This window comes from Drosophila santomea, chromosome X (genome assembly GCF_016746245.2).
Source record: "Drosophila santomea strain STO CAGO 1482 chromosome X, Prin_Dsan_1.1, whole genome shotgun sequence".
In the NCBI taxonomy this organism is placed as follows: domain Eukaryota; kingdom Metazoa; phylum Arthropoda; class Insecta; order Diptera; family Drosophilidae; genus Drosophila; species Drosophila santomea.
This window is the reverse complement of record NC_053021.2, coordinates 6032431-6058088: the sequence shown is the minus strand read 5'-3', so window position 1 is coordinate 6058088 and position 25658 is coordinate 6032431. Positions and strand designations below refer to the sequence as shown.

The window sequence follows — 25658 nt, the reverse complement described above, 5'->3', positions numbered from 1 at the left end:
TGCCGGAGTTCAGGGACAGTTCGCAAGCGCCTAGTATTTCGAGATGCCTTTCGAAAACTAGCAGCCCCAAAACAAATTTAATTGCTGCTGCTGCCTTAGAGGCGCACCTTCTATCGATTTGCCATACTTTGTCCTATTTACGATCTCGCAAAATAAACTTCATCTGAGCCGGGTAAACATCTGCTGCTGCTGCTGGCCCTTCGAGTGCTATTGCCTGATTTATGAATTCTGCACACTTTTGCACTTTTGTTTGGCCCAAACAAACGGCATATACGATTGTGTGTGTGTGTGTGGGGCGGCATTTGATTTATGAACGTGAGCAGCACAAGTGTTGCATTTGACCGCATTACATGCAAAGTGGGTCAGTCAGTCAGTCAGTCAGTCAGTCAGTCAGTCAGTCAGTCAGCCAGTCAGTCAGTCAGTCAGTCAGTCAGTCAGTCAGACAGTCATTCATTCATCATCAGTGACTATAATTAAACACAGCCAACCGATGCTGGCACAGTTTTCCCACAATTTTTCTTCAGCGCTTTGTGCATCTTTTCGTTTGTCCAGTGCAAATTGAAAAGCAAGTACTACGGCTGCTCCTATTGCAGGAGTCGCAGCCCGATTATCCTGTAGACAGCACATACCCTACATACGTCCCACACATACACACACCCCCCACACACACACTCACAACTTTGAACAAAGGCGACACATTCCCAATGATACAAAAAGGAATGCAAGGAGCAGGCATAAACGAATGAGGAGCAAATCAAAACGTGACTAGGCCAATGTTGACGTCGTCGTTGCTGCTGCTGCTGCTGCTGCTGCTGTGCCGCTAAATGTTGCCTGCAACAGTTGCTGCCGCGGTGCGTTGACGTGGGCGAGTCGCCTTGCTTTTTGCTGGTGACAGCGATTCGGGGCGCACACATATGTATATATGCCTATATATAGCACGTCATATGGGCCGCCTTTCCCGAGCTGGAGCACGTGACTCCGCCAGAGGCATCAGCTGCATGCAGCATGCAGTATGCAGCGTGTAGCAGGTTGCAGCTGCCTCACCAGCCCCTTGGATGAAGCGACTCAAGTTCTTGGTCAAGCTGCATGTCTAGTATTTTCATTCGAATTTTGCATTCTTGCGGGGATGTGATGCCACTATTTTGAGCGCAACTGTGTGCCAGCGCCAAGTGTTGCCTACTTCTCAGCGCCTTGGGCGGACACTCATACACTTTGGCGCCTAATAAATCCATTCAACTGGACGCGTCCGGGCCATAAATCCTTTGCAGGGCATACATCATTCGTTGTCACACTCTCCTCACGACTCTCGCCCGACTCGTTTGCCACGTCAATCATCATTACGGAGCAGAGATTGTCCGGTGAACGAATGTCATGGGAATTCGAAATTCACAGACAACCTGGGCCAAAATGGATGGAAAACCGTGACAACTGTGGCTATTTCGTAGTCTAACGGCCGTCAGGAAGTAATTAAAAATTGCTATTAAAATTGCACATAAATAGGTAGCGCCTAGATTTGACAAAGTTTATGCCTCTGCTTGTTTTGTTTTTAGGATTTGGAATTCAGGAATGCGTGTTGCAGAAGCGGAAGTGTGTCGCTTTCTCCGGTTTCTTGTTCTATTTGGTGTAAATAGCTATTACTTTGGGTTTGTTTGTTGCCGGCAGCGGAGATTTATGTTCACCCTTTTTTTTCACGGCCAGGCAAAGCGGGAAAAGCGACAGAGGCAACCGTAACAGTAAACAGTAAACAAACAAAAACAAAAACAGAAACAGGCAAACAAACAGTGAAACAGTGAAACTTGCAATGCAAGAGAGAGAGAGGAGGAGAGAGCTAAAGATTTCCCAATTTTCCCTGCAGTTGCACACACTGAGCAAATCAGCGAAAGCCGAGTGGCGTTCGGGCATTGGCTTTTCCGCTCGGCTTTTTCCGCTTTTCCGTTAAGGATAAGTTGCTCGGCTGCTAGCCAGATTCTGTCATAACGGCTTCGGCACTCGTGGCGTTCGTTTCGCTTTTCCAGCAAAAAAAAAAATTAGCAGAGCCAATCTCCCAATTAATTTCAATTCGCTTTCGAAAACGTTTTTTCAAGTTCATACTCCCCGTTTTTTTTGCTGTGCTTTCAACGCGAGTTAAAAAATTATTACATAAATATAAAAAAAAAAAAAAACAAAGATTGAGCGCTAAAAAAACACTCGAAAACTTCAAGGAAACACAACACACATTTGAATCGAGTCCGGAACCCAAAAAACAAAAAGAAAACCAACAGCAGTAGCAGCAGCGAAACCGGCGGGTGAGTGTTAATTGGTTAACAAACAAGCTTTCAGCGGGTTAAATGCCATCTGGTGATAAAAACTTCATCTATTTGTGTGCTGTTTGCCGGCCTTTTTGTATTCATTCATTATTTGGCCGGATTGTTTGCTTTAATCTTGGCCAAACGGCTTCATTACGAACTCACAAAGGCAAATGATATAATTGTGGAAAATTATCATATCAGCTGGCGATGGGAGTTGCTATTATTTACTTATTTATTACCAATATTTGCAAAGTCAGCATATTCAAAAATTTATGTGAATTGTAACAAAACGCAGAGGCAGCTGAAATCTACAATCATTTCATGTAACTTTATTACCATTTTCTAGGTGCAAATTAAAAGTAGTAACGAAAACAAAATTGTGAATAACTCTTGGTTTAATTAGCTCTATTCATTTGAGAAGTATTTTCGGAAAAGTTCAAGAGCCATTCACTTGATGTCCAACTTTAAACTTTATTAAGTTTAATTTTGTGATATTTGTAAAGAAGCATTGTTCCAATGTTAACTTCAGTTATTAGAGTTTGTCCATTGAGTTCAAATGAACCCAATTATAACCCAAACATATTCGGATATTTTCGAGCTTGTTGCGCATTCTGCAAATGTGTTGCATTTGCCATATACGAGTATATTCTGAGATAAATATTTATGAACCCAAGCGGAGCCGATACCTCCACTCCCACTGACATACATATCTATCTATCTATATCGAAACGCACGCGGCCGAAGTGTTTACACTTGTCATGCTTTTGAAATAACTTCGCTATTGTGTGCTAAACAAGCTGTCCGTCACTCCAGTTTTACGTTTTCCCCAAAAACTTGCAGATGCATTCTCTGCACTTCTGCACTCCTGCATCTCTACATCTTTGCATCTTGCACATGAACCGAAGCAAACTACATTTAGTATTTATATTTGAAGAGTGTGCACTGCTACACACTCGTATATATAGTACATACATACATCTATATGAGGACGAGGTGGTAGCTCGTTAGCATTGTCCAAAGTGCCGCGTGAAGTGTTTTTGTGTGCCGTGGAGGAGACTTTAAATGTCCTTGACTCGCTCTCTAATGAACTGGTAAAACTGGTGAGAATGATGAAACTGGTAAAACTGAGGTGGAGCACCTTCACAACGGGAGCACCTGTCCATGTGCAACCTGCCCCCCTCATTATCGGAACCGGCATTCCTGTGGCCAACTTAAACGTTCTTGTAATCAAATTGTGCCACTTGCGGCACAGCCATGTTCACAGTCCCATCTCGACCACATCTGTTCACTTCGCCATCAGTTTGTTGCACTTCGAGAAAGGCGGCACTACAAGAAAGTTTCCAAATTGTTGAGTCAATTAAATTGCAAGTTCCTCGCAAGGCCATCTTACTACGGCAAACTTATAACTTATAAGCCGCAAGTAAAGTTTATGGGGCACCTTTGGCGCTCGGCGAAATTAAATCGCTAATGCAACTATTTTTGAAAGTTGAAATCAGTGGCAGCGCGCTCCTATTCCCAGATTTCGTTAAGTAATTTTTATTTCATTATTATGCAGTTCGTTATCATGATACCTTTCCACCACAACAACCGCAGTTTTAAACGCCGTAATCAGTTGGCTGCTTTAATGAGCCCATTTATTGTGGAGATGATCGACTTTTCCTGGAATTTTCACAGTGCAACGACGTGGCCGAAAACCCTTTTCCTCGGCTGTCAAGTGCTTTGCCCATTTTCCATTTCCCATTTTCCGCCCACCCTTCGCCTGACAATAGTTCCTTATGCTGGAACTGTGTCATTTGTTTTTTTTTTTTTGTCTTGTTTTTCATTCGGTAGACAAGTGCGGAATGTGTCGAAGCACAGTTAAATGTTTGAACGCGGATGCAAAGGCGAATTTCGGTGGGATTTGTGTGTTTGGCTATGGAGATCGTATGCGCTCGGTGGCATATGCGTAATGTGCAAATAGTGCCAGTGCCGAAAATTTGTTTATTAGCTGCGAGTTTGCCAGCAAGTGTCTAAACAAAGGAGCCAAGCGTAAACAAATGGGTCTATTTCGGAGAGCGATTCTAGACCGCCGTTAACGGGCTACAGTGATGCCCCGGCGGGTGGACGGTGGCCCAGAAAATCTGTAAAGGGAACCATTCTAAGGCCTCTTCATCTAATTATAAGTCCTTGCCGTTGTATTCGGGCCCATAAGCCACTTACACATCGACGTTCCATGTAAACGCAATGAGAAAAGAGATCTTAGGCATGTCACAAACTATTTTCTGTCCGCCTTTTCGGTAAAATCATGAACACTGAAAAAACTAATATTTTTAGTAAAAACCTTCTATAATTGATATTCAGATAAGATAACAACAAGTTTAAGATTATCTGTTGCTCGCCTGAGCATACACATCTTGTAAATTTCTGTATTCAACAATCGTTGATTTTTTTTGGAATATAATCCCCCAAACACCATAGTGCAACTTATTTTCTTGTACAAATCGATGTGCTTCCCATTTGAATATTCCCATATATAATCTGCATTTATTTCGACTACGGAAATGGAAAATTCCGTAGTGTAATATTTCGCGGGTCTCGAGTGGAGCAGCGAGTTGAAATGAAATTTAATAAGCAGCCACGACCACGAGACTTTGAAAAAGGAGTTGAGAGCTAAGCACTTCAAAGGTGGATCACCTGGTATCAAATGGGCTTTTGGGGCAATCTTGCCTGCAAGATTGATTAAATAAGTCCGCACTAAGTGGCGAACTTTCGTGCAATCTCAGCTTTCGGGAGCAAATACTTTCATACTCTTACTTTCACATTGCGCACTCGTCACAATGTCAAACCCCATCATCCAGTTTCGCAGTCATAATTATCGCGAGTGTCAATTGTCAATTGTTACATAAATGCTAGTGAATCCGGGGGTTGCCAGGGCAACTAATTAATCACTCTTGGCTTCCCATTTGGCTCAGCTGAGCTTTCTGATGTTACGGGCTTATGGGGGCGGCAAGTGAAAAAGGGGGCGTGCCAGATTGCGGAAAATTCTACGCTTTGTTGGCAAATAAATGTGATTGAAATGTAACCCCGAGAAACAGGGGGGAAACCAATTAATAACCAGCCAGCCCCTCCATTGCGGGAACAAAAACCGATGTATCTAGAAATGCACATTTATTAATTACTTTATTGTGTAATTTTATTTATCTGCACCCCTCGTTTCCCCTGACCTTCAATTTGAAATCAAATTGCACTCCGCTTTCCAACCATGTGAAAATCGTGAAAAATGCTTGGCTTCTCGGCGTTCAGAAAGCGCATCAAATACCCTTTCAAAATCAAATAACAAATTCTGTTCTTAAAGTAGCTACATTATTTTAGATTTTTATAACAATAAAGATAAAGAGCGGTTGCTTTTATTAGTTGCATTCATACTAAATGCATGAATTAATCAATGTGGGAACTTCAACTTGGGAAACTACACTTTTCAAATATTTTCAAAACACTGTAGGCAATGCATCGCCTTACTAAGAAATGACTATCATCGCCATGAGCCCATGAAAATCGTGTTTTGGCCGTTGATCCCGTGGAAAACAAGCGGTTTGCTTTTTCCTTCTTGTTGCCGCGTGCATTTAACGCTGAATTTAATACATGTGAAAAACAATTTATTGGCATCAGCGAACGGAATCGCATAAAAACAGCCGGCGGGGAATTACGGGAGCACAAAAGGGATGTTGGTAAAACAATAAATCAATTATACAGTTTGTTTTTAGCGTTTTTTTAAAAGAAAAACCGTGGAAAGTAAGTGAGCACCGTGACCGACCCATGCAAAGTTTATTTTTAATCAGCCGAAAGTGAAGGGATCCATCGATTGACGTCAGTGGGGAAATGTTTCAAATTTTTGAAGACCATGCAATCATGTCTGACAATCGGAAAGCGGCATGAAAAACGCGGAAGCCGGTAGCCATAAAAAATTAACTAGAATTCTTCCGTGGGCATTTCGCTGTGACAGTCGGGAATGTAAACAACAAAAACATGTTTAATTATAAATATGAAATCGCAAGAAATCAACGGATATGTGTACGCTTAAAAATGATGTAAGATTGCTGAAGAATGTTTATTTATGTTCAAAACGTACTAAATCAATATTATGCAGAAACTTAATGGTTACACAATTGTTTATTCTTGTGCTTCTCTGCCTCTGCAAAACACTTAATTATTTGTTTATAAGCACACCTTTCAAATTGATTCACTTGCATGTTTGGGCGTCACTGTAAAATATGCGAAAATATAAAAACTTAAGTTTGCCCATGCCTATTTTATGGCAAGCCGGATGCGCGAATGGTTTTGGGCTTAGCTGCCACTAAAAGCATTTGCTCGAATTATGTCCTACGGATTAAGGACCATGTGTGTGGAGATCGCACGACAGCACGCGACTTCGTCCTGCCGAAATTCCGAAATCCTTCAAGTGCGAATTGTAAGAGTTAACCGTCAATGGGCTGTAACCCATACAACCATCTACCCATTCACACACACTCGCACAAAAGGATGCCAGGATGTGTTCCATGTTCCATGTAGTTGTTGTCGCGGCAGTACTTTAAGCTAAAGCGGCTTAGTGGCAGACACACACACACAAACTGACACACAGACAGATGATAAAGTGGGCGTGGCAATGGAGCGTAACCTCTTAAATTTATTTGCGCATTTGAGCGCATTTAAAACGGCATTCGACGCCCTAGGCAATTGTGTGTGTGACTGAGTGCACGAGTATGTGTGGGATCCTTGCACCTACGACTAGTCTACGTGACTTTCATAATCCTTGCACTTGCACTGCGAAAATCATACACCCAAATAAACAATATTTAAATGGGTTTACCACCAGCAAAATAACATTTTTATCATATCAAACAGATACAATTGTGTTTTACAATACAATTGTTGTATTTTACGATAGAATTGTTGTATTTTACGATGCAACGTCAAGTTTTGTTCTACCAATTTCAAAATAATAACCATCGATCTAATAATTCGAATGGCAACCACCAACTTTTGGTCTAACGAAATGCATGTCCATCCATACAACCGCAAACCACAAATGCTCTTCATTTGCAATATCAATTTCAGTTACTGCCAATTAGGGCAGCAAGCCTTATACACCTAATCAAAGTGCAATTAGATGAAGGAATTACATGTCATTTAGAGCTAAGTTTTCGCATTTCGGCCAGTGCATGCCAAACTGTGATTTTGTTATTGATTTTCGCCCACGTACATCCACACGACATGTAACACATTATTATGCCATACTTTTTTTTTCATTTCACTTTTCTTTTTTTTTTTGGGCCAGCAACTGCATTTGCCTTAGGCCAACTATGAGGGGGAAGAAGCAGAGCAAGATGCAGTGAAAGCAGAAGAAGAAGAAAAGAGCCAAGGAACCGCTTTTTCCTCCTCATGTGACATTACATGGCTTGGCTCTGTGGCTCTGTGTACGCCTGTGGCCATATAAATACAGTCAACATTGTACAGTGTGGCTGCACGGCGAGAAGTTGCGGATAATGACGCAGTGTGACCCTGCTCGCGAAAGCGTATCAAACAGTGGAGAATAACCAATTCCGTTGTAACTTAGAAACTTGAGTATTTTCTGCCTTTGTACTCTAATTCGGCTAAAACAAAGCTAAGGCAGGATTAGGGGAACCTGCAAACCGATCGAAAAGAAATGTAATCAATCAACTAACACGGTTTCCCTATGTGTCTAACAACAGCCCCAGCGTTGACTTGTTGTCAATTTCATTTGGCTGCCATGGCAATTATAGCCCGAGACTTTCTAATTGAATCGACGCCATTAGAGCAGCGACTGTCCCCCACTTTCGCCCACCCACCGCATTTTACAACCCCATTTGTGATCCTTAATTTATGCACATCTCAGTTGGCCTTGCCCAAGTCGTGCAGCACATAATTGGCAAATTGCAATTCCCAGGACCACAAAGACGGCGACCGAGTAATGTCAAATGAAAGTTGCTGCCACGACCACTAGTCCTGCTCCGGATGCCAAAGACCCCTCCTTCTGCTTTTCTCAGAAAGTTCCCTTGGTGAAATTAGCTAAGAAGGCAATTAGTCACTCAATGCAATGACAGCAGAATTTAAAGAGTTTTTGATTCTGGAAATCAACAATTTACGAACCCAGTCAACACATACTGCAATTTCGACTGATACACAGGAAATAATAGTAATAGAATAGAAACTGAAGGAAACGATCTTAAAGCTTATCAATAATAAAGGAAACACAGGGCAAATTCCGGGAGAAATACTATAGCTGTGGACCCACAAAACAGACGAGGAAGGACATGACTTCTGGGCGGCACAAGCCGCTAATTTCACTTAACTCGATGCAAATTTGCATACGACAGGTGCCGCATGAAACACTCCCCTAACTGCAAGGCACTTTAGCCCACTCATAACCTATTCCCTTTGGGCCGCAACTATAAGCTGACTCTTCTACTTAATTTGGCAGCATATTAAAGGCCCAAAGCCAGCACAGCCGGAGCCCGAGCCAAGGGAAGAATGCCAAAAATTTGCTATTTAGTAGGATTTTTGTGGAGTTAAGCCTATGTACTCACACTCCTAAAGGCCACTTGGCCTTCTGCTGCTTTGAGTTCAAAATTAAACAAAAGTTGCAACAATTGCTTACGAAAAGGAGCCCACAAATCGTTTTTAATTTTTAATAACTTCTTTACAACTTATGTTTTGAAAACGGTTGCTGTGGTCGCGCCTAGGGTTCAATGAACTGCAGAATAACTAATGTTGAAGTCAGAAAATATAACAAAGATGTTTTGTGGTTTCTGTAATTAAATAAAGCATTACAAATCTTTGCGGAATGCCTTTTTTGAGGGGATAAGTTTTTTTCAAAATCTAGAAAATTGGGATGTGAAGAGTTAGCCATGTTCATAAGCAACAGTCTATATTTTTTGGCCAAGTTATGGAAAGTGACCCATTCGAAAATATGCGATATGAGGGGATAAGTTTTTTTCAAAATATAGAAAATTGGGATGTGGATAGTTAGCCATGTTCATAAGCAACAGTCTATATTTTTTGGCCAAGTTATGGAAAGTGACCCATTTGAAAATATGCGATTTTAATTTTTGTGCATTTTGGTAAAAAATAATCAGAATTTCTTCGATAGCATTAAAAATAATTGTCCAAAACTAGAATGTCATAACCCGTTGAATTCGTAACAAAATTCCCTATCGATCCATGTACATACATTGAAATGCTCATTTTTGGCCATTTTTCGCAAATTTTTATAATGGTACCCCTTACCAAAAAGGCAAAATTTGAACATTTTTTTTTTCCAAAATCAAAAAAATGGGGATGTGGATAGTTAGCCATGTTTATTAGCAACACAAAACAGTCTTTATTTTGGCCCTGCCACCTTTTTTGGCCAAGTTACGGAAAGTGACCCATTCGAAAATATGCGATTTTCATTTTTGTGCATTTTGGTAAAAAATAATCAGAATTTCTTCGTTAGCATTACAAATAATTGTCCAAAACAAGAATGTCATACCCCGTTGAATTCGTAACAAAATTCCCTATCGATCCATGTACATACATTGAAATGCTAATTTTTGGCCATTTTTCCCAAATTTTGATGATGGTACCCCTTACCAAAAATGCAAAAATTAAAAAAAAAAAATGTTTCCCAAAATCAAAATAAATAGGGATTTGGATAGTTAGCCATGTTTCTTAGCAACACAAAACAGTCTTCATTTTGGCCCTGCCACCTTTTTTTGCCAAGTTATGGAAATTTTAATTTTACAAATTTTGGAAATTGTGAATGGTCAGTGCTTAAAAATTGCATCTTCCCATTCATCCACACATGATTGTGGAAGAAGGTAAAGAGCTCGCGAAGAATTATCATTAATTTATTCTTACATTATAAGGGATGTACTCAGTAAATATTTATAGTCTGGAATAAGGGAAAGGGCGGAAAGAGGGAGAAATCTGGGCAAACCGAGAAAGTTAATTAAATGCCAAAAGGCGAATGGCTTAAAGGACACACACACACCATTGCATGACGCGGTCAGCTGTCTTTGTGCGTCCACATCTGTGTGTGCAGGCAGCATTTATAGTTGTTTTTTTTTTCACCGAACAAGTGGCAAGGTCAGAAGTGAATTTTGATGGCCGGCCTAGTCGTCGTCGTCGTCTGTTGCAAAATGAGAGGAGATGGCCCCAAAAGGGGTGAAATAGAAAAATAGGAGAGCAAAAAAGCCAAAATCATAGCAAGGACAACAAGGAAACTCGGCCAACGCCATTGGTCATTTTGGCGGCCATTCGCCGGCGCTCGCAAAAATACAAACAATAATTAAAAACTTTCCTAGTGAAAAAATGGGGAAAAAATAGAGGAAAATATCTCAGAATAGCTCCCAAGAGAATGCCTCTTTTAGAGTTCAGCTCGCCAAACTTTCCCCACTTCTGGAAAACTTTTGAATTGGTCGAGATTCACAGCTGAATTCCCATCGATGCCCAAGTGGACTTGTAAAAAAGGCATATTTGAAAATAAATGGCAAAGTAATAGGATCCAATAAAGGCGATTCAATTATTGGCAACCATTTTCAGACTAACCATGACAAGGGAAAAGGTGGAAAAGTGGAAAGATAGAAATGGCAACGCGCAAAACGAATGCAAATAACAAGGAATCTGCGGAATGCAATTATTAGTCAGCTTAACTTTTCTGCGAAGCCATTCTTAAGGCTATTTACGTAACCTTTAAATGCTGGAAAATGAATGGATTGGCAAACACGAGTAAAAATTGATAAATTCATTTCCTTTGTGAGGCAAAAAGATACTACATCAAGATCAAGGTCACACTGCTTCTTGCCACACTCAAACGCACACATGGCCACACTCAACACACACATGCTACATTTTTTGCAACAACTCATTTATAAGTAGAACAAGTGATGCATGGCAGTCGCCGCAGCTTTATATGCAAATCTTTGCTAGCCCCACCATCCATACCCTTCCCTCCCCTCCGCCTTCGTCCCTTCAGTCGCCCATCTCTTTACCGGGACAAGTGGAACATTTTAAGCATGTGCAAACACACACACACACACACAAACACAACGTATCGTGTTTGAGCCCATCTCCCTTTTCTCCCCTTTCTCCGCTTCCCGTCCTGCTCTGCTGATTAACATAAATGGCAGGCCAAACTGGGGGACAAGTCTCAAAACTAGGCGCAAAATCACAACATCACAGTGAATCGAAAGCAATTAAAGTACAAGTATAAGTAAATGTATACCGTTTTACTCAAGCCACAGTTAAATTCGAAGTTTGTTTAATCATTTACTACCGATTTGACAATTTACACCAATAAAGGACATTGTTTTCAGCACCGTCTACATTCATTTCTGAACTGGATATTGTTCCAAAACATTTCCATGTCCCAATGTGGTTTTTTCATCCACTGTTGCGCAAGAAGACTTGAGATATTGCGATTACAGTGGGCTCTGGGTATAACATTTCATTGCCGCATTGTCTTGCCTCCCCTCTGCCACCCTGCCACGCCCTTGCCGCCGGCTCGCTAACTGTGGGCAGTAAAAAAACGTGGCATGTGCCCCGGCTTTTGTTTTGTTTTTTCTCTGTGTTCTCGCAGCGTGTTTTGTGTGGATTGCGTAGCCGGAACAATGCAACAGTTTTTGGCCTGGCCAACCGAGTCTGGCAAACAAAGCCAGCCATAATAAAAATAACAACAATAATACACATAATACATAATAAGAAGAAAGCCCCCCTTCTCCCACCGCCCGCCACATAGAACAACCTCTTAGCGTTGTCTGATATTTCGGGGTCTTTTGTCTTTTGTCTTTTGCGAATGTATGTAAAATGTAGAATGTGGAAAGTGCAGAGCGCAGCAGAAAACTAAAGATTTAAGCATCCATCGCCTTGTGGGCGGGCCCACGCCCAGTGCGAAGGAAGTTCGTTGATTTTGGCGATTAGAGAAGGAAAAGTCAATCGACAGCTCGATGGAGGGATACAAATTAAGACCGTTTGCTTACAACTTTCATTCCCTTCATTCGTTTCCCAAAAAAGTATTCGTTTAAAGCAAGGCCGAATAAAAAACTTAAAAAGGCAAATGGGCATAAATTTACAAACATCAGAGAGCAATTCCACAAAGTTAGCCATGTAGAAACTGAAGTGAAATAAATTGAATACCAAAATACCAGAAAAACAACCCAAAAAAATCACAATTAAGGGTCACTCATGCAATCAATAAACACGTAGCATTACGTAATTGAAATCAATTAACCGAAAAAGAGACGAAAATCTACTTTAATAGGAGCAGTGCAGAGATTTGCTATCGGAGAAATTCGAAATTTAGGCGTAATTGATAATCTAATTGCTGAAAGCGATATGGCATCTGATGATTTGTGTCCTTGAACATTGAACGTAAAGCGATATAAATTATTTGATTAACTGATATGTTATTCCGGCTTATATAATTGTTTTTCATTTGATTTCATGCATATGTGTTGTGTGTGTGTGTGTGTGTGAGAGCAATCGATTGGCTGTGGCACCCGCATTGTTTTGCGGTCGCCGTTGCGTATGCGTAATGAATTTTACGACCCAAATTAATCATACGCCATGTGTACGGGCGTTTTGCCGTTGTAGTTGTTCTGGTTCTTGTTCTTGTTGTTGTTGTTATTGTCGCCGCGCACTAACTGCAGTCGATTCAATTAGTATGCGAAATTAATCGAAGCGCGAATTACTGGACTCCAGCCAAGTCCAATTAGCCAGGGAGTCCGCCGAGTCGTCATCCCAATCGCAAGCCCAATCCCTTTGACATTGTTGCCAACGGACGCTTATTATCTAATACGAACAACGAGTCCTGCTGTCCCAGTTTTCAGGGACATCCCTGCCAGCATTTATCTCCCTGGCAACCGCGCTTTCCAAGGTCTTCCGGCGAAGTTCGTTTAGATTTCGGCTTAACACAACGGATTCTTCTCCCAAAAAAAAAAAAACTGGCACAATTAAAAAGATTGGTCAAACGAGGAGCCAATTTCGAAATGCATAGCCTCATTTTCGCGACAGCGATTTAAATACGATTTAATTGGTTTAATTATACACAGAGAGAGCTATCATGATCCCATGAAATTATCACCTCTGTTGATGCAATGAGCCAAGCCACAAGAATTCTGCACTTAAATCCAGGGATATTTTCCTTGCATCGTTTTGCCATATTTTCGTTAACTAAGCAAAGAAAAAAAGACATTGTTTCCATGTTGTCTGAGATTTTGGCAAAATCCAAACAGCTCCAAAGTTATGCTAATCCAAAGTACACTTTGAAAAATAAAAACACCCCTGTATAGATTCATTTCGTATTGCTTGCATATGAAGTGCCACATTTCACAGCAGTGTACGTGTAATTTCTATAAGAAACAAGGCCAACGAAAACTTTCGAGGCTTTTTTTCTGAAAGTGTAAAACACGAAAAGCAAGGGACGAAAAACTGGGCATTCAAACGGAAACCCAGAAGCCCGAAAAACAGAACGCAGGAAACACAACTGCACAGCACAGCAAAGTATGCTACATAATTTTTTGCAGCAGGATACGCTGCATATATGGCGTAAACGGTGGATGCGGGGGCATCTAGTGGATGTAGTGGATCTAGTGGGGCAGTAAGCTGCTTGGCCAACTCACAGCTCACAAAGGGAATGCCCAAGAAGGAGGTGGCGGTTAGGAGAGGGCGCAGCCACTTAGTGACTGCCACATGTATGAGAATATGCGAATAGTAAAATGCGAAATGCAGAATGGAAAATGCAAAATGCGAAATGCAAAATATGAGCGCAAAAATGCTGGCAAAAAAAAAAAGCGGAGGCGGTAGGTGGGCGGGCAATTAGCCAACCGCAGTCCGCAATCCGCAGCTGTTAGCGGATGACCCTTGACCTTGCCGCCTCATCAACGACCCTCAATTAAGACCCAGCCAACGTGGACACTCCACTCAATTGGCTTAATCCCACCCTGACAGCAAAGTCGAGTCCTTTTGATCCGTAATCCGTAATCCGTAATCCGGATTCCGGATTCCATTACAATTTCACATGGCGGCACAATCCTGGACGCCAGTGAGCGGGTTAACCTCGCTGCGCACTTTGACAGCGGCTGTCAGTGGGTTAAGCCCAACGAAAAAGTTAAACAATATGCATGCAGCTCTTGGCTCTGAGTTTTACTCGCTCTCTTTCTCTCTCTCTCCCTCTCTTTCTGGTCTTCACTATCTGCCTGGCTCCCTGGGCTTTCTTCTTTCTCCTTGCTTTCCCCTTCCGGTTATTGACCGCAGTTCAGTTCAGCTTCGACTTGGCCATTAACATTCAGCTGCAGTTATTTCGTATGCCATCTGCGCTGATTGAATTCGAACCGTCCACGGGAATCACTGAAGAAAAACGACAGTTGTTACGCGACAAATGCAATGTCCTCAATCAATGTTCAAACGCAGTTCAGGTGTTCAAGCACCTCAGCAATTGCAGTTTCAAGTGAAGACTGAAGTTATAAATATTATGAAATAACATTATTACTCAAATGGCAAATGATTTCTGTTTTCACAGCCTGTTATAAATGGCAAAGAAAAAGTGGCGGGCAGCTTTTGGATGCTGTTTGAAATTAGAAAGCATGTGATTCACGGATGAAATTCCACTATAAAACTAAAAGCAGAGAAGGGGAGGGGCAGTGCTGCATCGTGAGCTGAAAAAATGAATTTCCAATGCATGCGGTTTTTGCTCAAGGATAGCCTTCCGAAAAAAACACACCTCTCGAAATCACTTCACTCATCTAAAACCATTACCGAAAAAGGTTCCGTCTGCAGGAATTTGATGAACATTTCCGCCCGCCTTTGTTGCACAAAAAAATGCGATGGGGAAAATGCGAATCCGAAGAAAAAGTATAGCGTACGTGTGGTGATGATGTAAGAAAAAACGGGAGCATAAGCATTTCTTCACACATTATTTCACGGGCTTCACAACTGGCGAGCCATCGCCATCCCATTCAGTCATCCCATACATAACAAATGGAACCCTTGAAGTCCCTTTCACTTCTTAACACCGTTGGATGCCAAAGCCACGGCCATCTAACAACATTCAATGACAATCAGGGGGAGAATTTTGGATTGGTTTTGGTGGTAGCGAGCAACAGCGACATAATTATGCGTAATTGTATTGCGAACAATTAGGGGCGAATCATTATTTTCATGTCATTCGAAACGCAAATCAAAGCAGCCGAGGCAGATAAACGAGCTACATCTGCGGACGCCGCAAAAGTATATAGATTCAGATTCGCGAATTGTCGGCGGTGCAGGAAAACAAAAAAGCGGAGGACGAAGGAGGAAGGCAGCGACCACAACAATCAGCCAACGAACCAAAACGAGAGTTACGAGAATTATTCTGGCAGTCTGCCAAATATATAAAAATACAACAACGCTGCACTGGGAAAAATAACGGAGTTAGCTTCTAATAGGGAAATAAAACTTGGAAAATGGAAATAGTCAGACGCAGTAATTTTAAGTAAGAATGATATTCACGGATAACCACATTTGTGAAAGTTAAAGTGGCGCATGAAATGTGATGACTACCCCCCGTTTTTTCGAGTGTGCATACCTATGTGTGCGCTTGTGGGTGGGCAGCAAAGCGCCAGAGCAGCGCAGATCCTGTTGCCTCGTTGTCAAGGTCTGGCTGCGACTTGTGCCGGGCTAACGAGTAAAGAATTTCCTTCGTGGCCAGAGCTTACTGGGGTGGTGCAACCAGGAGTGGGTGGGTGGGTTAGTGGGTCGCTGAGTGGGTGGGTTGGTGGGTTTGGTTCGCCTGTGGGTCGGTGGGCGGATTGTGGGATGGCAGGCAGCCAATTTGCGGCCACTGCCAGCAGTACCCTGGGCCGCAAAACGCCGAGGTGAGCGAGAGCAAACACAAGCAACGAACCTTGGACGCCCAACGAACCTACACTCATCAAAAAGTGTATATATTTATTTAGCGTTGACTTACCAACCAAATGACTGGGCGACATAGCGAATGGTGTGAAAGTGGTTCATGGTTTAGGGAATTTTTTGTGAGTGTAGCGTTGCGATGACTGGCGGGGTTTTTGCAGGGAAGGATAGGGATCCTGGGGTTCAGGGTTCAGGGGTCGGTCGATCAACAGGTGCCCGTTAAAGCCCTGCAAATTTGAATAAACATTATGTAACTTGCTTATTACGAGCATTGTGCAATGCTGTAACGAATATTTTGAGCTCGTGTTTTATGCAAACTGGTTGCGTAACTCCAACCCCGATTTAGATTGGTCAGTGAACTGCTGCTGCGGATGCTGCACAGTTGTATAATGTGTGAGCGCCATCGAAGCTAACAAAAAAATGCATGATAAATTAAGGCGACGGACGCCTAACGAGTGACGCAAGATGTGGGTGGTATTGGTGGCTATCAGAATGCCCATTTCGTTCATTTCAAAACCCATCTTGGATTTAGATCAACACAAAGAACGCTGCGATTGGGCAAGACAACTGGAAGACAACTGGGAGAGGGAGAAATGGATTGGAAACTGGGATTTCGAAAGCCACAATTAAAATGACCCTCAAACAATTTCATGGCATTCATTTGGGCCAAAAGAGAGCAGTTCCCGGACCGACAGCCACTTAAATTCAATTGACATTTAATAGCATTAAGAAGAAACACAATCGATGCAAAATGGAGCAGCGATTAAACAAAGCAGTTAACTCTTTTGTGGCCTCGATATTCCTTGTATTCCTCGATAGCCTGCAAAATTGCAGGACAGTAATCCATTGAGAATGTTTAATTCATCGAGAGCCATTCAAGCGTCTTTTGTCGGCCACTCACACTTCACTTCGGTGGCAATATTCCTGTGGCATCTACCCGTGCAGCATTGACACTGAACCTGACACCGAACAGCACAGTGAACAATCTGGCCCAGGTACCGGCTCCACTATGGTGTATTATTGGTGGTGTCTGTAACTTGCAGTGCCAACAAACGGCAGTAAGTGCTGCTAGGCCAGCACGTTCGGTCCCAATGATATTGATTTATAGAGTGTCAATCTGGCAAATTGCACAGCAATAGCGTAATCAGTAATGCAACAGTTGCATACACACTCATCCATCCATCCATCCATCTCCGCACACTTAGCAATTTTTCGGAATTTTCCACAGGCGCGGAAAGTCGGTGGGGAAAGCTCTGTGGCATTCAGTATGGTGCATGAGGCATGGCGCTCACAAAACAACTTGACGAGCTGTCAAAATCTGTTCGCTCTGTCAAACGGATTTCAATACAAAATATCAACATGGAAATCGACGGAGCGGAATTGTGAGGCCCATTCATTAGAATTTGCCCCTTTTCGGTGAGTTTTTCTTCGGTTATTCAATTACGAGCCCGGGACCAAGACACTTGCATCGATCCAAGATGCGAAGCGTAACAAAACTGTGGAGAACAAAAACTGCTCAGCAGCTGGCTGCACTGAGCGAAATTGGGTAATTGCAGGTTACTAACCAATGAAATTGGTTTTCGTTTGGCATGCCTCTTAAGTATTTCCATTCACTACAATCCTAAGCCAATCTGTGCAGAGCTGAGGCTTATTTCACGCAGTGTAGCCAACTGCAAACAGTGGCAGTTTCAATGCCAAATTGTATAAGCAGCTGCAGTGGCTCAGCCAAGCGGCAAATGTCCTGCGGTGACAAAAGCAAAGCACCACCACTCGGGTTAGCAAGTATGCTACAAGACTGTGGCCAAAAGGTGATGTAACAGTGACCCCGCACCCGCTCCCGCTCCTGCCCCCTCCTTTCCCCGGACTATCGACCCCCTTTGCGGCCCCCCAAAATGGGGCCTTTTAATGCGGCCACTTCTCTGGCCTCAATCTTCCTGGGAAATCCCTCAAAATTTAAGATTCATTTAAGGCTGCTGCTTAAACATTGGCCCATACTCTCAATTGGAAAACCCTTTGTTGCGCACTTAATTGGCCCCGGATCCAGCGACTACAGTGCGTTTCGCAAACGAAGGGATGCTGCAAGATAAGTAATTCAGATTGGTTGCACTTGCAATTAGAAAATCCTTTGTGGCACTTTAATTGCCACAAACAAATGCAAGCCAACATTAATGAGCTGTCGACATGAAGTACGACCAAAAGATGCAGTTTCAAGAGCGCTCCTAGTCTGGAGTGTATTATTACTTGCAAAACACTTGCATTTTAATAAGTGACCCAATTGCAAACAAGGGCCAAATGATTTCAACATTTTCGGTTCATAATTGGAGAGCAATAATTGAAATGGGCAGGAAGTTCCTTTCGTTACAATTAAAATTAAATTAAGCCTAATTTAATTAGGCTTACACGCCTGAAACGCACTGTACGTACTATGGCAACGCTGGGCCAAAGAACCCCGCAGTGAAAAGTCTTTTGGCTTGTCAAATAGCGCGAAAACTTTTCAAATAGCGTCGCTAGCCGCCAAACCGAGCCCAACCAGTTTTTCATGCACTTCCACCCGTTTTCCACCCGCTTTCCAACCGCTTTCCACGCGCTTTCCACACGCTTTTCCGCCTCCACTTCACCACCTATTTCACTAGCCTTTTGTTAGCGAGCATTGGCCCATTCAATGCATTTCGTCTCTCTGAATGGGGGCTCTTGAGATTCATTTTCTTTCACTTTCCCCATAATTATGGCAAGGAAATATATACGAAAAACACGCCCCAACGCCTGCAGATAAGTTTCCCAGGGCACTGCGGTTTTTCTCGGCCTACCCCAAAAGGAAAAACAGCAAGTCTTGGGAACACACACAAAATAAAGAAAACCTCGACTGCACTTTGGGCAATGAAAATGTTAAAACAATCGATCGGCGAACGACGGGCACGCCCATTATTTAGGGCTCAACCCAATTTTAAGTCGAGGGGGCGACGTCAGCTGAAATTACTTATAATCTTGTTGATTGCCGATTGCACTTTAAAAGCGTGCCGTCGAATAACGAATTTAAATCCACATAAATCCTGATTGCTTGTCACTACTTTCCAGTGGAATTGACAACCTATTTGGGGCATTGCAATGCGTGTTAAATAATTGAATTGCTGAGTGTTCAATAAGAAAGTTGATTAATTATTCAAACGGCCCAGCATGTTGGGTTCGAAATTGTAAACAATCGTAAACGTATCCAGCTCGTTCAATAATCGCACTGAAAGTGGATTGCTCAGGGTAAAAATATGCCAAGGGCGTAATATAAAGAAGTGTTTATGTGGATGCAAGAGCATTTTGTTTAACAACTCTATGGATTGCCGCCCAATAATATTTGTAAGCTCTACTCTTTGCACTCGGCAAACTGTAGCTTAGCAAACCACTCTTTCTGAATGTAATTAAATTTGAGTTACTTTCTACCCAATGTGAGGCGTTTCAGACTGTGATGCCTCTCTTTAAATTGCACCAGTATTTAATCGGGTCCCTGAGCTCCTAACCCCTAACCCCATAACCCCTGACTTCCTGGCCACCGCACTTTAACCCGCACGCTGCAACTGCTGCCAAGTGACCCAAATCAGGGTCTGCCGTTGCAGTGCTCCTCAGCTTTTCGATGCAGAGGAGCGGGATCCAGTATCCAGCAACCAGCAGCCATCAGCCCAGTTGGTTATCCAATCCACTTCAACCCAATCCAATCCAAGCCAAACGAAACCATTCCCAATCCTTGGCTCCTCCACCGGCTTTTCAGTCGACTTTGGAGGGGCTTTTGCGCTTAGTTAGCTTAATTACGAGCGCGAGCTGAGAATCGCTTCGCTGCGGCGATAAGCATCGATTGGGATCGCCAAACCGAGTGTACTTTGCAAATAAGCAGTGGATTCAAGCTCCGCGAATATATACATATATACCTTAATTACTTGATAATTTATATTAAATATAGCTATCGTTAGTTTTTTTTTGGGACAGCTGAGTCGCAAAGTTTTTGCTGGTGATGCACTTTGTCTGGCGCTGGCGCTTATGCAACCAAAATATTGAGCAGTACAAAGCCAGAGGAATGCCTCCAGGGATGAAGAAATGCAGAGATGCAGAGATGGATAGCTGGCAAGTGTGGGCTGCAGTACATCCTGCATGCGAGCATATGTATGTGTGCAGCGACTACTGGCGAAATTGAAATTCCTATGAAATTGTATAAAATGCACTCAAAGGCATTTTTGGGGCAGCTTAGCAACACAAGTTTTGGCCACTTTTGGGCGACCGTCCTCCGTCCTGGCTGGCTTACGCAATTCCGGAACCGAAGAAATAAAACTTGAGAAAAAAAACTGCGAATGGCAACGTGGAGGATGTGGCAGCATTCCGCCCATTTTCGTGGTGCAAAAGTACTTGCAACGCAACCAGGACAGGAAGAAATCATAATTTGTTGTCTCATTGTCGTTGAAGTAATTTTACATTCCGTTTAGCCTTGGCAACAAATGGCGCAGAAGAAAAACTATGATTCTACAATTCAAATATGCAGCCGGAAATCTTGTTTTTTTCACGAAACGGGAATTTTGGAATTACTCCATCTCTCATGTGCAATAATGAATGCAAAAACATTTTCGAGTCCGCAAGATCGTTGTCCATTCATCAGTAGCTTGCAGGACCATCAGTCTTTCAAAAAGGGTGTTAGCTGCCCATTTTTAATCTCCTCCTTGTGCAGAGATTACACTTCTCCGAAAAGAACCGGCACGTAAATTGGAAAAGGGCCGGTGCACCTAATGGCATTGAAATTCATCACACAGTCCGTAATGCCGCCTACAAAGGGAGAAAAAGGGGTGCGGCGATAGTTGTAATGCCGACACTTCAATGCCAGATAGAATCTTCAGTTCGACAGTATTTGAATTATGTAAACAACACGCTGTTTTCTTCTCTGCGTGTATGTGCTGCTCCTGGCCATTTGCCATTTCGCCAGAAATAATCCCGACAATCGGTGCGATGTGGGTGATACGAGTGCGAAAGCGAGTGCCAGTGCAAATGTGAATGCGAGTGTGAATTGTGAATACGAATACGAATGCCAATGGTGATATGTGTACATATGGCGGCGGCGGCATAGAGTTCGGAAAATGCAGCCATGTGGGCGTGATGTTTGCACTCCGGTGCAGCGGGGCTATAAATAAGCCGGGTATTTATTAGGGGGCAATCATAAACTGCGTTAACGACGGGCGCTCTGCCAACGGGAACAAGATCCGGTAAACAAAGGAGCCCGTCAACGCAACGTCTCATTGTGCATAAGCTTTCAATTAAAATCTGACCCGGATAACGGGGCGTATGGGTGATGGGTATCGGAACTCGGAAACGAACACGAACATGGAAACGTTAACGTAAACGGAAGCGGAAATACAAATGCAAATGCAAATGGAAAGAGATCAATTTCCAATTGGAGCCAGGGCATTGCATGTCCATGGATGCAAGCAATGGATCCAATGCTAATAATGTCCGAAGACAAAGCTCCGTGCACTGGAGGTCGTGTTCGCCTTGCAAACTAATTGAATTCCTTGTTCTGTATTCTAATTAAGACGGCCAAGTTTGGTCAGGTTGGGTCTTTAAAAGCGATATACATAGCTCGAAATACTGACAAATATCTTCCACTTGCAGCACACATTTACTATGTGGTCGACGGCAAAATGACCCTCCTGTCGAACATTCTCGACTGCGGAGGCTGCATTTCCGCCCAGCGCTTCACCCGCCTGCTGCGCCAGTCCGGCTCATCGGGACCATCCCCATCTGCACCGGCGCCGGGTACATTTGAATCCAAATCCATGCTGGAGCCAACATCCTCGCACAGCCTGCCGACCGGACGAGTGCCACGGCTGCACGATTTCGATGCCGCGACAACGGAATCGCCGGGCACCGCCTATGTCCTTGATGGGGTCGCCCGGGTGGCACGGGTGGCCCAGTTGGCCCTGGAGCCCACCGTCATGGACGCATTGCCGGATGCGGACCCGGAACAGGTCCTCAGTAATCTCAATAGCAGCGCGCCCTGGAATCTAAAGCTTGCATCGGCGGCAGCCACCAATTTTGAGAACTGCTCGGCGCTTTTTGTCAATTACACCCTACCACAAACAGGTACATAATCTTACAAAAAAAATCCATAAAAAAAAAAAACAAAATGTACTACAGTTTTTTTAATGCCCGGACAGGACTGTACTGCAATTGGACCTGGGACACATTGCTCTGCTGGCCACCAACTCCGGCCGGAGTCCTTGCACGGATGAATTGCCCTGGCGGCTTTCACGGCGTAGATACGCGCAGTAAGTATTGTATAATTAATATTCAAAAGCTATACAGAAGCTGTGTTCAGCTTGCAGCCACAGGGCATTATAGATTTGCTGATTGAGATTTATGACTTATTAAGAGTCCGGCTTATTAAGAGTCAAAAGACACGACCTGCGGTGGTTGGTTATTGGTTATCCCATTCACATGACGGCCATCTCTGGCGGTCACAATCATACGGATCATTAGCTGGGAATCAGTTCAAGTGCTGCACGGCAAACAATTACTTGATTCCGTATTCATCGAAAGGATGTCAATATTTACATGCATGACTGGGGCGTCCATTCAACCGCACTCCCAGTCGCCCCCTGCGCCCTCCTTTGTGCCAGATAACCTATATATCCCGACGAGGTCACCACGAAACTGGGCCGAAAGTGGGCGTGGACATCGCCGGGGGTTGTCCAGGTGTTTCATATGCACCCGAGCTTCGTCCGTTTAATAGGGTTTAAAACACCAGCCAATCGATTGCTTAATTACGATCCTAAATGGTTGCGACCCCTCCGATAGATTAAACGTTTTGCAGAAAGGTGAATTGCTATTTAATAACCATGGGCGAAATGCACTGAGGAAAAAAATTTAGCGTAGCTGACTGACTTACCACTTTAAATGCTTTTCCTTAAGCACTACGGAAATGCACAGGGCATACAGATAGATTCGACGAGTGCATTATTGCAATGGCCTCATTTCTCCGGTCCGTGTCTAGATTTTTAGCCCCGAGGTCGCCCATTCGATTGGCATAATTGCGCCTGTCAGTCAGTGTGTCATAGCTGGATTACTGTCATTAATCCGAAACCAAACCCCTCGTTTTTAATTCGCAGAATTCGCCATCCGCAAGTGCGAGCTGGATGGACGATGGGGCAGCAGGCCAAATGCCACGGAGGTGAGTCCGCCGGGATGGACGGACTACGGGCCGTGTTACAAGCCGGAGATTATCCGTCTCATGCAACAGATGGGCAGCAAGGACTTCGATGTGAGTTAAATTCCTTCCAAACTACATAGTGCATGATGCAGGAATCATAACAGCTATTCCTGTCATATTCAAGAGTATTATATAAATCCCAAAAGTTGTTCACCTTGTTACTTTTGTGAATAGAAGTACCTACATATGTAGATTTTCATTCCTCTTTCTCAATTGGTTTCCCACATCCTTTAGGCCTACATAGACATAGCCAGGAAGACGAGGACCCTGGAGATCGTCGGCCTGTGTCTCTCCCTCTTCGCCCTGATAGTTTCCCTGCTGATCTTCTGCACATTTCGCTCCCTGCGAAACAATCGCACCAAGATCCACAAGAACCTCTTCGTCGCCATGGTGCTACAGGTGATCATCCGCCTGACCTTGTATCTCGATCAGTTCCGGCGGGGCAACAAGGAGGCGGCAACCAACACCAGTCTCTCCGTCATTGAGAACACGGTAGGCTATAGGTTTAAGCACTCTTCAAGGAGATCCCCAATAGAGTACTGTTGTTCGTTCTACAGCCATATTTGTGCGAGGCATCCTATGTACTGCTGGAGTACGCTCGTACCGCCATGTTCATGTGGATGTTCATCGAGGGCCTGTACCTGCACAACATGGTCACGGTGGCGGTGTTCCAGGGCAGCTTTCCCCTCAAGTTCTTCTCGCGACTTGGCTGGTGTGTGCCCATTCTGATGACCACCGTGTGGGCGAGATGCACGGTCATGTATATGGACACCACGCTGGGCGAGTGCTTGTGGAACTACAATCTCACGCCCTACTACTGGATCCTCGAGGGACCACGACTAGCAGTTATACTGGTGGGTAATATCAATGCATAATCGGCTTAATACGTAATTCACGCCTACTAAAACCATCCACTTCCAGCTCAACTTCTGTTTCCTGGTGAACATTATCCGTGTGCTGGTGATGAAGCTTCGTCAATCGCAGGCCAGCGACATTGAACAGACTCGCAAAGCCGTTAGAGCGGCTATAGTCCTACTACCACTTTTGGGTATAACCAATCTACTGCACCAGCTGGCTCCTCTGAAGACGGCCACGAATTTCGCCGTCTGGTCGTATGGCACCCACTTTCTTACCTCGTTTCAGGGATTTTTTATAGCGCTAATTTACTGCTTTCTAAATGGCGAGGTAGGTGGTCATCAGCTAACTAAGCTGCCTTAAAGTACGCTTCAATTCAAATCCTGAGAATCCAAATATTTCACATAAGTATATGTTGTATATATATTTATAAGGTTCGTGCCGTGCTGCTGAAGAGTCTGGCCACCCAGCTGTCGGTTCGAGGCCATCCGGAGTGGGCGCCGAAAAGGGCATCTATGTACTCGGGTGCTTATAATACGGCGCCGGATACGGATGCAGTGCAGCCCGCTGGAGATCCATCGGCCACTGGAAAGCGGTAAGCCTCCTGATTCGTGAACACCCCAATTCGAAACTTATAAAGCCAATGCTTTCAATAAAAACATCCAGAATATCACCGCCGAATAAGAGGATGAATGGAAGGAAGCCGAGCAGCGCCAGCATTGTGATGATCCACGAGCCGCAGCAGCGCCCGCGACTGATGCCCCGGCTGCAGAACAAGGCGCGGGAAAGGGGCAAGGAGCGGGTGGAGAAGGCGGATACGGAAGCGGAGCCGGAACCGGATCCGGCCATCACCCGCATTCACAGCAAGGAGTCCGCGCGATCGCGGACTCGCGGCTCCAAGTGGATAATGGGCATCTGCTTCCGGGGTCAAAAGGTACTGAGAGTACCGTCAGCGTCATCCGTGCCACCCGAGTCAGTTGTATTTGAGTTGTCAGAGCAGTAGACCAAAAACCTAGCCTAACTCGTAGATGTAGCCATAGCCGTAGCCAAATAGCCGTAGAAGTAGCCAACGCCACAGTAGCCACCACCACAGTAGCCAGCACCCACCACCCACACATCGGACCACCGAAAAGCTAACCCAGAACCCAAATTAATCCTGCATTTCCCAACGACTCACAAAGAAAGCAAGCTGGAAACCGCCTATGTATATTGTAAATTCCCCCTATCAAAATATCGCAGTTCTAATGTCTAAGATCATTTCCAACAGAAAGTAAGCTCATTGTTTTATTTAAAAAGTTGCGCTTTCCTTCCTTGCTCCCCAGTAATTATGTGTACATACCTTTATACCTCTCTATAAG

General features: G+C 43.8%; 1 protein-coding gene across 2 annotated transcripts; it reads left to right on the top strand.

Annotated features, from left to right (window-relative positions):
* Positions 1–1975: 1975 nt before the first annotated feature.
* LOC120455635 (PDF receptor) lies at positions 1976–25570 on the top strand. Of its 2 annotated transcripts, XM_039642025.1 has the most exons (10): positions 17503–17627; positions 20168–21787; positions 21849–22319; positions 22394–22504; positions 23345–23496; positions 23680–23937; positions 24003–24299; positions 24367–24630; positions 24735–24895; positions 24967–25570. In XM_039642025.1, exons 3-10 carry the CDS (start codon positions 21878–21880, stop codon positions 25301–25303), a joined length of 2022 nt encoding a protein of 673 aa, XP_039497959.1. In that variant the 5' UTR covers positions 17503–17627; positions 20168–21787; positions 21849–21877; the 3' UTR covers positions 25304–25570. The 2 variants fall into 2 exon arrangements, with proteins under 2 accessions (XP_039497958.1, XP_039497959.1); XM_039642024.2 differs by lacking the exons at positions 17503–17627; positions 20168–21787 and adding an exon at positions 1976–2285.
* Positions 25571–25658: the final 88 nt, after the last annotated feature.

Excerpts from the sequence above, each read along its gene's own strand:
- LOC120455635 (XM_039642024.2), top strand. The coding sequence starts at position 21,878 with ATGACCCTCCTGTCGAACATTCTCGACTGCGGAGGCTGCATTTCCGCC. Across the intron at positions 23,497-23,679 it reads TGGGCAGCAAGGACTTCGAT|GCCTACATAGACATAGCCAG; the intron begins GTGAGTTAAATT and ends CACATCCTTTAG. Across the intron at positions 24,631-24,734 it reads ACTGCTTTCTAAATGGCGAG|GTTCGTGCCGTGCTGCTGAA; the intron begins GTAGGTGGTCAT and ends TATATTTATAAG.